Raw genomic sequence first — 12,465 nt, 5'->3', positions numbered from 1 at the left:
AAAGAAAAGAAAAGAACCTTCTATGCCAACATAATTGGTAACACCTCTATAAACAGCAGCAAACTCTTCAGATTGGTCCATGACTTATATGACATTCAATCTCACACAAACCCAACAGAAGATTCCACAGTGATAGCCGACAACCTGGAGGACTTCTTCAACATTAAAGTAAATAATTTAAGACACTCTCTAACAGATTCTCCAGATTCCCACTGGGACTACTTCATTCCACACGACCTCGTCGCCTCCAAAGCAGACATGAGCTTTAGTGAAACAACTTTAGTGAGACCGATTGGCATACATTTAACAAGTTCTACAACAAATAAGTCAAATCATACTGCAGATTGGACACTTGCCCCCAATGAATGCAGTGAAAGCAGCCCCAATCATCTTCAAAGCCAAACTACTCACCTGAGTCAACCTACAACTAACCAAAGGAATGTTCCCGAAAAACATAGGTCAAATTGTAATAACACCCATTAAAAAGAACAACAAAGAACCATCCAACAACTTATCCAATTTCAGACCTATCACTAACATCCCTCTCGCAGTTAAAATAATGGAAGGGATGGTAAACGCTGAACTAAATGCATATTTAGACAAATTCAACATACTGCACAACAACCAGTCAGGCTTCAGACCTGGTCATAGCACAGAAACAATAATAGCCTCCCTACTAAACTACCTTCACTCCCTCCTCACCCAAGGTACCAGCGCCATGATCCTGCAACTGGACCTAAGTAGCGCCTTTGACCTAGTAGATCACACCATTCTTTTGAACTGCCTAGAAGCCATAGGCATCACAGGAAATGCTCACAATTGGTTCCAGGGATTCCTCAGGAACAGATCCTACCAGGTATTCAAAGACGACAAACTTTCCCATAGCTGGAATAACAACTGCGGATTACCCCAGGGTTCCCCACTATCCCCGACCCTCTTTAATATCTACCTAAGTTCTTTAGGAAATTGCTACAAAGCCTAGGGCTCATCTTCTACATTTACGCAGACGACATTACGGTAGTGATCCCTCTAACCTCCCTGACGTCACAATACATCAACTCCTTAACCAACATCCTACATCAGATAGAGCGCTGGATGATGGCCTTCAAACTAAAACTCAACACAGAAAAAAACAAATTCTTCCTGGCATCCCCCAACGAAAAAATAAATGAAAATACAATTCACTTACAGAGTCAAGAATACAAAATCGACCAAACCATAAAGATACTGGGGGTAACCCTTGACAAACACCTAACTCTGGAAAATCACATAAACCTATTGTTTAAAAAAAGTATTTCGGTTCTATGGAAACTTTGCACTATTAAAAAATTCTTCGACGAAAAGTCATTCCGTTTACTAGTACAATCATCTATCTTAAGCACTTTAGATTACTGTAATATCATATACCTAGGTGCTTATAAAAAGAACCTCAACAAACTGAGATTAATTCAGGACACTGTGATTCGACTAATCCACGGTTTAAAAAAATGGGAACACATTACCCCTTACTATCAGAAACTCCACTGGCTACCCGTAGAATCCAGAATCATCTTCAAGTTTGCTTGTATTTGTTACAAAGCTCTCTTTGGGATGCTTCCAACTTACCTAATCTCCCAGTTCTTTCTCAATGGTTCGAACAAGAGCACTCGCAGAACAAACCTATTTAATTACCCCTCCCTGAAATCTCACCAATACAAAAAGTTTCTAGATAGAATGTTATCATTCCAGGTAGCCAGGCTGAACACATGGCTTGGAAAACCCATACTTGAGGCCACCACATACGCAGACTTTAGAAAATCCCTGAAAACTCGATTGTTTAACAAATTCTAAATTCCCTACCCACCTCTTCCTCGCTACGGCACTCCTCTCTACCTCGCCTCTACCCCCAACTCTAGCTTTGAGACTAACCCTTACCCTCTCTCCCCTTGTATCCCATGCCCTGACAAAATGTAGCTTTATCGTAAACCACTTGTATGACTTGTATCCCCATTTACTGACAAAATGTATCTTCACTGTAAACCACTTGTATCCCACAAACTGACAAAATGTATCCTCATTGTTAACCATTTGTATCCCATGTACTGTCAAAATGTATCTTTACTGTAAACCCCTTGTATCCCACAAACTGACAAAATGTATCCTCATTGTTAACCATTTGTATCCCATGTACTGTCAAAATGTATCTTTACTGTAAACCCCTTTGAACTTCACGGTATAGCGGTATATAAGAAATAAAATTATTATTATTATTATACCATCTTACCAAACGAAAGACCAAAAGAATAACTACACAGGAAAGGAACACTATTATAAAAACAGAAAAGTAAAAAACACATACAAACACAGTTCTAAGCAACTCAGAAAAGGCAGAAGCAGTAGCTAAAAAAGGAACCTGGATCTTCTGGCTATGTTTAGAAGGTAGAATTAAAAACAACAACAAAAGAAAAACCACCACGCTTGTCATGTTCCAAGACCTTTACTCTCTAGCTTTTTTTTCCCTTCTTTCTGCAAGATAGGGAAGTGCTTACTGCTTGTTTCCTCCTCTGCTTTTCAGGTTTCACATCATCCACGATAATAAGCTCTATGCCAGCCTCGGTACGCAGCATCTCCTTCAGGTCTTCTTCCAAATGGGGGGTTGGAGGCTAGAAAAAGGACAAATCTATATTATGTATGTGAGTGATATTCTTCCGCATTATATAAAGAAAACACCGATATATAAAGCCTCCCCATTATCTATTGGTAATGCTTTAAGAAAAATTTTTTTTTAAACCCTGTAATTAAGGAGTATGAGCAAAACTTACACAGAAAAATAGTTAAGTGAAACAAGATTCTTTACAGGTTGCAATACTATTTAATGATGCAGCAAAGAAGTTACTCAAAGAATGAGTGCACTTAGGGTCCTTTTTCTGGATTTAGTTCACACCTTCCAAGTATAGCTCTCAATAGAAAATGCCCTAGCTGATCATTTTCTTTCCTTTAGTTCTACCAGATCAATCTAGAATTGGTGGATTATGTCTGACAACCAGCAGAGAAAAAACAGTTCTTTGTGATTTGTCCTTTAAGGGCACCATGCAGCAGTGTTTTTGTTTTTTTTTTTTTCCATTATATTTTTATTTTTCAAATTTTACAAAAAGTGTACATAATAATAAAATACATTTGATAAATGCATGGTATCACTTTTATATCTAACACAATGTATGTCTGGATTTGATTTTCCCCTTCACCCTCCCCCCACCCTTTTATTGCTTTAATATAATATTTTCAAATTTTATAAAAGTATACAACATATTAGAATACAATTGATAATTATTCAATAACATATTTATATCTAATGCAATATATTCTGGATAAATTTTATTCATTTTCCCTCCCCCCACCCTTCTATTATTTTTTAATCATATGTTACATTTTGTATCATATATTATAATTTATTATATATAATTTGTTTTCCTTACCCCCCCTATATGTGTGTCATAAAAAAAATCTCTAAAAGAAGAAAAGAAGAAAAAGTATTCCATTATTTAATCATTACAGTATTTTGTCAATGGCCCCCATATTTTTATAAATTTATTATATGTCCCCTTTTGTATTGCTATTGTTCTTTCCATTTTAAAAATATGGCATATTGTATTCCACCAAAATGTGTAATTTAGGTTGTTGTAATTTTTCCAATTGTTAGTTATATGTTGAATGGCAACCCCTGTCATAATTAATAAAAGCTTATTATTTTCTGGTGAAATTTGACTTTTTTTTCTCATCATTGTTCCAAATAAAATTGTATCATATGATATTGCAATATGATTTTCCATTAATTTATTAATTTGTGGCCAAATTGAATTCCAAAAAATTTTAATATAAGGACAATGATATAATAAATGATCTAATGTCCCTGGTTCTAAATTACAGTGCCAGCATCTATTAGACTTAGAACTGTCTAGTTTTTGTAAACGAGTAGGGGTCCAAAAAGCTCTATGTAATAAAAAGAACCATGTTTGTCTCATAGACGCTGACATTGTACATCCCATTCTCCAAGACCAAATTAGTGGCCATTGAGATGCATTAATTTGATGTCCAATCTCAATGCTCCAAATGTCTCTTAGACCATTTTTTGGTTTTTTATTCAAATATCCAGATATTAATTTATACCACAATGCGGCTTGATGTCCTAGGAAGTCTGCTTTAAAGCATAAGAACTTTAAACTATATTGATTGTTTAATGATTTCCATTCAGGGAACCCAACCTGAATGGCCTGCTTCAATTGCAACCATTTAAAACTTTGTGTTTTATTAAGACCAAATCTATGTTGCAATTGTGAAAAATCCAGCAGTTTACCTTCTGAAATAATATCATCTAGAGATCTAATTCCTGCAATAATCCAGTTCTTCCAAAGGATTTGAGCTCCGCCAATTTTGATCTTGGAGTTTATCCATATGGATTGATTAGTTGATTTATATATTGGGATGGGTGTTAATTTATCAATAAATCTCAATGTTTTCCAAGTATCCATTATTATTTTATTTTCTCTGTATCTTTTAGGTATATTAATACTTGGTAAATGAACTAAATTTAGGGGAAACATAAGGCGCCATTCCAAATATAACCAATCTGGTGCATTATCTATAAGTTCTGGGAGGATCCAATACATACCCTGACGTAGAATATAGGCTTGATGGTACCTATAGAAATTTGGAAAATTTACCCCTCCCTCCTTAATTGATTTTTGTAAGGTTACTAAAGCTATTCTAGGTGTTTTACCAAGCCAAAGAAATTTTGTTAAAATTCTATTAAGCTTTTTATAAAAGGACCCCTGAAAATAAATAGGTATCATACTCATTTGGTAGCAAACCACAGGCAACATCATCATTTTAATAGTTTGAACTCTGCCCCACCAAGATAAATGTAATGGGTTCCATTGTTCACATAACTCCATTACTTTTTTTAATACATATTTTTCATTTTCTTTTACAGTATCTTCAATTGTTTTTTTAACTTGAATGCCTAGATATTTAAATCCTTCTTCTTTCCATATGAATGGAAAAATATCAAATAATCCTTTTACACAGTAAACATTCAAGGGTATAATTTCAGATTTATTCCAATTAATTTTATAACCTGAAAATTTGCCAAACTTATCAATTAATTCCAATAAAGAAGATAAGGTAGACTCTGGATTTTTCAAATAAAGCAAAATATCATCAGCATAAGCTGAAATTTTATATTCCATATCTGAATATGGAATTCCTTGTATCTCCCTCGTTTGCTGTATTGCTAACAATAAGGGTTCTAATACAACATCAAATAACAAAGGAGATAAAGGACAACCTTGTCTAACTCCCCTCTGCAATTGAAAACCATCAGATATCTTATTATTAATATTTAATCTTGCAATCGGGAAGCTATACAATGTTTTTACCATTTGTATAAATCCAGAACCTATACCAAACCATTCTAAAGCCTGATACATAAAATTCCATTCTACCCTATCAAATGCTTTCTCAGCATCTAATGAAACTGTAAAAGCCGGTTCATCCATTTTTTTTGACAAGTTTAGCATGTGAAATAATAGTCTAGAGTTATTGGAGGAATGTCTTTTAGCAACGAAACCCGTTTGATGCATATCTATAATATGTGGGAGAGCTTTGGCTAATCTCAAAGCCAAAATTTTCGCCAAAAGTTTATTATCAACGTTTATCAAAGATATAGGCCTGTAGTTTGAAACCAAAGTAGGATCTTTATTTGGCTTAGGCAAAACAATTATTATTGATTCAGCCATAGTACCTTTTATATTACCTTTTATAAGTTGTGTCTGATATAATTTTAATAAATGTGGGGAGAGGATATTTTGAAATGTTTTATAAAATTCTACTGTGTAACCATCACCACCTGGAGCGGATCCAACTCTAAGAGATCTCAATGCTGTTTCTAATTCTTTTAATGATATAGGTTCTTCTAAACTTCGTTTTATATGATCAGGAATCTTAGGTCCATTTATTAAATCTAAAAATTTTTTTCCATCTTTTTGTTTCTCCAAATAAGGTTCGGAAGAATATAGATCCTTATAAAAATTTAAAAATTGTTTTAATATTATATTTGTTTGATTTGTTATTATACCATTATCATCTTTTATTCCATTAATATTAGTTCTCCTTTTTTTTGCCTTAAGATAATTTGCTAATAATTTTCCCGCCTTATTAGAATTTCCATAATACACCGTTTGTTTGGAAAACAAATCTTTTCTTATCATTTTTGAAGTTAATTCATTATATTTACCTTTTACTTTCAAAAGAGCTTGTAAAACTTCATATTCCCATTTACTTATCAATTTAGCTTCTAATATTTTTATTTCTTTTTCTAATTCCATATATTGTTTTTTAATTTGTTTCCTAATAAAAGCTGAATATGATATGATATTACCCCTCATAGTTGCTTTAAATGCATCCCATACATTCTCTATAGATGTATCTTCCACTAAATTTATTTGAAAAAATTCATTAATTTGTGTTTTAAAATTTTCCAAAAATTTGTCATCCACAAGCAATGCATTATCAAATCTCCAAAGAGGTCTATTATTTTCTAATTGATCTAATTGTAATTCTATCCATATTCCCGCATGATCCGAAATGATAATAGGATCAATGGAGGCTTTAATCACTTGTTGCACTTTATTTGTTGAAACAAAAATATAATCTATTCTTGAAAATGATTTATGAACCTGTGAACAAAATGAATACTCCTGATCATTAAAATGAAGAATACGCCATATATCTTTCAAATCACATGAACTAACTAAATTATCTAGACCTAAAGATTTAATATTTTTACCTGGTTTTTTATCCAATAATGGATCCATTACAGCATTAAAATCTCCAGCCACCACTAAATTAGAGGCAGCCAGTGGTAATAACATATTTTGTAGCTTTTTGAAAAATTCTGATTGATTCGAATTAGGGGCATATATATTAAATAACGTCAGGGTATCATTTCCCATACCTATATCGATATGTATCCATCTTCCATGTGGATCTGAATTTTTTACCTTTATATTGGCCATACATTTTTTATTTATAAGGATTGCAACCCCTGCTTTTTTACCCACTGCTGGAGCAAAAAAACATTCTTTTATCCATCCACCTGATAATTTCTGTGATTCCTTCATATTAAGATGGGTCTCTTGCAGACAGTAAATATCTGCATTTTGTTTTTTTAAAAATGTTAATATTTTTTTCCTTTTAATTACGTGATTCAGGCCATTGACATTAATAGAATATATTTTAAAAGACATTATATATTTTAATACTTTTCATTTTCTTATTCTTCCTCTCCTCTTTCATATTTAATATCCAAAAAATTTTCTTCATGACACACATATTTAACCCTAATGTATCTCCCTTAATTATTCTAATAAATATTCTCCTTATCCCTCCCTTTCCCACCCAATACATTGGCTGCTTAAGGATACACATTGGAACTGTAATCCTAACATTCTCCCCATTCTAGGCAATCAATATTCAATTGTTTAAACAAATTTCCCTTCTATCTATCTATATTGATCTTTTATATTTATTTAATCATATTCCATAACATTTTATTAATGTATCATTATCCATTTAACAATATGTTAATTTGTATTTCCTTAATATTATGATTTCAACATATAATTATTTTAAGCATATATGCAGTGTATTATTTAATAATTTTCCTATATTCTGTTCTTTCTTTCATATAATTATTATTGTCTTTTCTTTGTATTGTATTTCCTCCATTTCTTCAAATATTTCGATATATTATATTTTCTAATTTTTCATAGAGTCTTCAAAACCATCTTAATGTATTATGTTAATATATCATAGGTTCTGGTTTAGAGAGAAAATCTTTTAGTTTTTCAGGATCCTCAAAATATAAGGACTTGTCTCCAGATGACACTCTCATTTTCGCCGGGTAGTATAGACCATATTTAAATCCTTTTTCTTTTAGTAGAGGTCTCATGTCTAGTAGTCTTTTCCTTTTAGTTGCTGTGTTTTTGGCGAAGTCTGGTAAAAACCATAATCTTGATCCTTTATAATTTAGATTTTTATCTTTTTTTGCTGCATTTAGTATCTCTAGTGCTTGTTGGTATCTCAGCATTTTGAAAATTATTGGTCTTGGTCTGTTTTTGTTTTCTAAATTTTTAATTGGGATTCTATGCGCCCTTTCAATTTCAATTGGTTGTTTCAAGTCTAACTGTAGAATTTTTGGAATTAAATTCTCAAGGAAAAGGATAGTATTTTTTCCCTCTAAATTTTCTTGTATTCCAAAGAGTTTGATGTTCTTTCTTCTTCCTCTATTCTCGTAATCCTCCAGTTGATCTTTTAATTTATTTAATTCCAGGTTGTCGTTTTTACATCTTTTTGATTCACATTCTATAGTTTCCATTTTTGATTCTAGTTCAGTTGTTCTTTTGTTGTTAACTTCCATTTGTCTATGAATATTTAAAATTTCTTCTTTCATTTCCGACATATTAGTTATAGTTTCCTTGAGCATTTGTTTGATTTGTTTTAGTTCTTCCATAACTTCTGTTTTGCTTAATGTGTCTGATTCTTCGATAGGAAGTGGTATTTTACTTGGTGTTATTTGGTCTTGTTTCTGTCTTTTTGCAGATGTACCAGCCTCATTTTTGTTTTGTCTGGTACTTGCCATGTTGTTGTTTTCTTTTTCTTGGTTATTCTTCTTTCTTAAATTTAATCTCTTAGGTTTAGGTTGGGTGTTCTTAAGTTTTTAATTCTTTTTCTTCTAGGATTTGGTTCTATCTTTTGAAGTAAATTTTTTTTTTTTTTTTTTTTTATATTTCTTCTCCCTTAAGCCCGTTCACTATCTCAATGAGAAGGGAAACACTCAGTCTGATAATTTTTCCTTCTCTTAGATCTCTCTCAGACTAGTTAGGTCTTTCATAGATTTAATTAATTATATCCTGAAGTCACTCTCCCTTAATGACACTCCGCTTCAGCGCTGATCAAATAAAATATTTTTGGTGGTCCTTTCTTCTAGCTCTCCTCTCAGGAGCCCAATCGCAGCCCCGACTGAGGAAAGCAACACCTTTTCCAATTATTTTCTTATTTTGGCAATTTTGAAGCAACTGTAATCTATTTATTCACAGCGTCTTTCAATTGCCTCGATGTCTTGTTGCTTCAGTTTTAAAAAGTTCCGTTAATCCTTTCCTCTGTCTCTTCTCTCATAAGCCCAATCGCAGCTTTATCAGAGGAAAGCAACATTCAATTCAGTACTTCTTTATTATAGCAAGCTGATATTTATTTGTTTATTTATTTATTTGTTTACTGAGAGAAAGTGCCGATATTCTTCTTCCTCAGTTACTCAGTCTCCCTTCCATCAATGTCAAAGGAGGATAATTTTCAATTCTATATTTTCTTTTCTGCCTTCAGACTTTTACTTTTTTTTTATATCACAAAAAGAAGCCAGTAATTAATCGATCTCCTTAACTCCAGGCTCCGACTCAGCTCCGGCTAGAGAAGGCTATAACAAACCGTCTCAGTTCCATAAATCAACTGTCAGCAGCCTTACTAACGAGATCAGTCTCTCTCTAATTTTTTCCCTTCAATGTTAGTCAGTTTAAACATTCAGTATATAGAAATAACAACGCTCTTGATATTTCTAACTTTTCTTTTCCCAGTGCCTTACCTAGATCTGGCAAGGCAGGCTGTTGTAATTCACTCTGTGAGCTTTTTTTTTTTTAAAAATACCTCGTCGCTACAGCAACTGTCATCTGTCATTAAAAAATCGGCAAAATTTCGTTTGAGATAAGTTTCAATTGATAATATTTTCACCAATTTTTCCCCCTCTTTTCACTCTATGTAAAAAGAGAAATAAGTTCTTTACTTTCAAAATTTCTCTTCAAAGATCTGGAGAAGTGCTTTTTCAATTTTTCCTACTTTTAGGTTTATATGCACTTTTTCTTTTTTCCAGAATTAATTTTTAAGGTTAGGATTTTTATCTTCTCTTTTTTTTTTAACAGACAGAAGTTTTTTATTAATATAAGTTCACAAAAAGAAATCAGCACAAAGGCAAATTAGTTTCTTCAGTTCTCTATCTTTAAGGCTCCAATTCAGTATCAACACCCAAGTCAGTCAACAGCAGTCTCATAACAAGATCAACTTTCCCCTTTTTTCTACCACTAATCAGATTTCAATATGGAGGAAATATTTAGGTGAACAAACTTAATATTAGGCAGGTATAATTCACCTTAAGTTTTTATCCTCACTCCAATAAACCTTCTCTTCAATCTTCCTTTTTTTTAGTAAAAAGAGATTTCTCCAATTTTTTTTACTCAGGGTTCAGCGTCTGTTTCAAATTATCTTAGCTTTATTCTTCTCTGAATTTTCTTTCTTTTCGATTTCAGGTATGGCAGTTCAAATATGTTTTCTAATTTATTTTATTAGCTCTGTCTGTCACTTAGCTTCAATTTCTTGCCGTTTTAGCGCTAAAAAAAAAACGGCAAACTTTTCTTCTAGCTCTCCTCTCACAAGCCCAATCGCAGCTACGATAGAGGAGAGCTATATTCACTTCAATAATCTTTTTTTACTTTAATACTCTCACAAGCATTTAATTTTCATCTATTCTTGGCGCCTCACAATTTAATTCGCCGCCATTCCTCTCCTAGTTTTTTTTTCTTTCAAGCCTCTTCAGTTTCGTCACTGGCTGGTATCCTTCAACGGTTTAATTTTCATTTATTATATTAAACAGTATCAGGGCACAATCTTCCTTTAAATCTGTACCTCTATTTCTGCTTTTTTTTTTTTAACTCACGCTTCACGATCTCAGCGCTGTAATCAAGTCTTCTAAAAACCGTTGAAGAGAGAAAACGGCAATCTGCCTTTCAGCTCAAAACTTACTCGGGTTTCGTTTCAGCTTTAACAAAAGAAGATATTTTGAATTGTCTTGTGTTCCGTTTATTTTGTATTCATTTCTTTGATGAAAATTATAAAGAAGGGAATTTTTATTTTATATTCTGTGCCTAGCTGTAGAGGAGCTTTGCGATTACGTTTCCATTCGTGCTCGCGTTAAGCCACGCCCCTCTGCAGCAGTGTTTTTGAATGATCATCTTCACACTTCCAGTTAACTGTTGTATTCATCCATTACCTGTATCAACAAGGCATTTTTATACCTTGCTGACGGTTCACCAGCTGAGTCAGAAACTACCTGAAAATCACTGTAAAATACAGTAGACTCTCAGTTAACTAACACACACAAAAAAATTGTCTCCAGTGCTCCTCAGACAATGTCCAAAGCCATGCTCCTGACCCAATACCCCCACTCCGTTCCTCCAGCCCAGAGGCATCAGCAGCAGAGGAAAGGCCCTGCTGGGGCTGGCCAGGAGCTGCCTGTTTATAGGCATTTCCTCTGTTTGCCGGCTGCTGCTACAGCTTTAGGAGAATGAAGGGGGGGTTGTCCAGACTGGCTCTACTGCTGAAGGAGGGAGAGAGGGAGGGGGTTGTCACAGGACCACCTCTGCTGCTTCAGGTAAGGGAGAGAGGGAGAGAAGGGGGAAGGGGAGAGAAAGTGATTCAGAAAAAAAGGGAAGAACAAGTAGAAAGAGATTCCTGCAAGGGGAGTGGGAGTGGACAGCCTTAGAGATGTTTCTGTACTTGAGAACAACCACCAAATTGCAGCACACACACAAAAAAAAAGGACAGGCCCAAATCTGGGCACTTAGAACTTAGTCACCTAGATTTAGGAGAAATTTTCTAGTTGCAATAGGTGATTTTTCAGCCTCATCAATACCAGTTAAATTTTAGTCAGCATTCTTATACGCAGACTAAAGAATGATAGGGGGGACAAATTGCTCCCAATCCCCACAGGAACTCAATTTCCTCATCCTGTTCCCGCAGGTTTTGTTGCTGTCCCTGTCTCATTCCTGTAAGCTCAGCCATAACTGCACAAACCTCGAACACTTGTGATTTTAAAGTGTTTGAGGTTTGTGCAGATGAGGACAGAGCTTGTAGGAATGGGGCAGGGGCAGGAAAATAACTCAGCAGGATGGGATGAGAAAATTAGGTCCCAGAGCAATGGGGAAAAATTTGTCCTCTTGTCATTCTCTAATACAGGCTGAAAACTGCCCTGTAGATCTCTGTTCCATTAAGTAAAATGTTTGGGGAAATTTCCTCCCTCATCCATTGCATTAAGCCACTCCAGAAAATTTTAAATCAGGCTTCGAGAAATACCATGTGCATACCAGTGGTTTTATCGGTCCATATTTCTCCAATGCATTCTTGAAGGGAGTAGGCGTGTGAGGCGTACCATCCATCAAGCGGTTTGGTGTAATGAACCTGTGGAAAGGGAAAAGGGAAAGGGGTTGGGACTTGATATACTGCATTTTCTGTGTGATTGCAACAAAAGTGGTTTACATTTTTAGACAGATCTGTGTGTTGCCCTTGAAAACTTGAGCTGAAGAACTCTGATATTGCCCAATTAGG

At 34.1% G+C, this 12,465-nt stretch overlaps 1 protein-coding gene across 3 annotated transcripts in view; it reads right to left on the bottom strand.

The window, feature by feature from the left end:
• MYBL2 (MYB proto-oncogene like 2) overlaps positions 1 to 12,465 on the bottom strand; it is a 52,200-nt gene that overhangs the window by 13,835 nt on the left and 25,900 nt on the right. For all 3 annotated transcript variants that reach the window (XM_033963101.1, XM_033963100.1, XM_033963103.1), the window contains exons 10-11: positions 12,225 to 12,318; positions 2,529 to 2,642 (exon numbers count right to left, since the gene is read on the bottom strand). In XM_033963101.1, coding sequence (XP_033818992.1) covers positions 2,529 to 2,642; positions 12,225 to 12,318 — 208 coding nt within the window. The remainder of the gene's footprint in view (positions 1 to 2,528; positions 2,643 to 12,224; positions 12,319 to 12,465) is intronic.

This window comes from Geotrypetes seraphini, chromosome 11 (genome assembly GCF_902459505.1).
Source record: "Geotrypetes seraphini chromosome 11, aGeoSer1.1, whole genome shotgun sequence".
Classification (NCBI taxonomy): Eukaryota; Metazoa; Chordata; class Amphibia; order Gymnophiona; family Dermophiidae; genus Geotrypetes; species Geotrypetes seraphini.
Note: the sequence above shows the minus strand (reverse complement) of the source record. Positions and strands in the feature narration are given on the sequence as shown.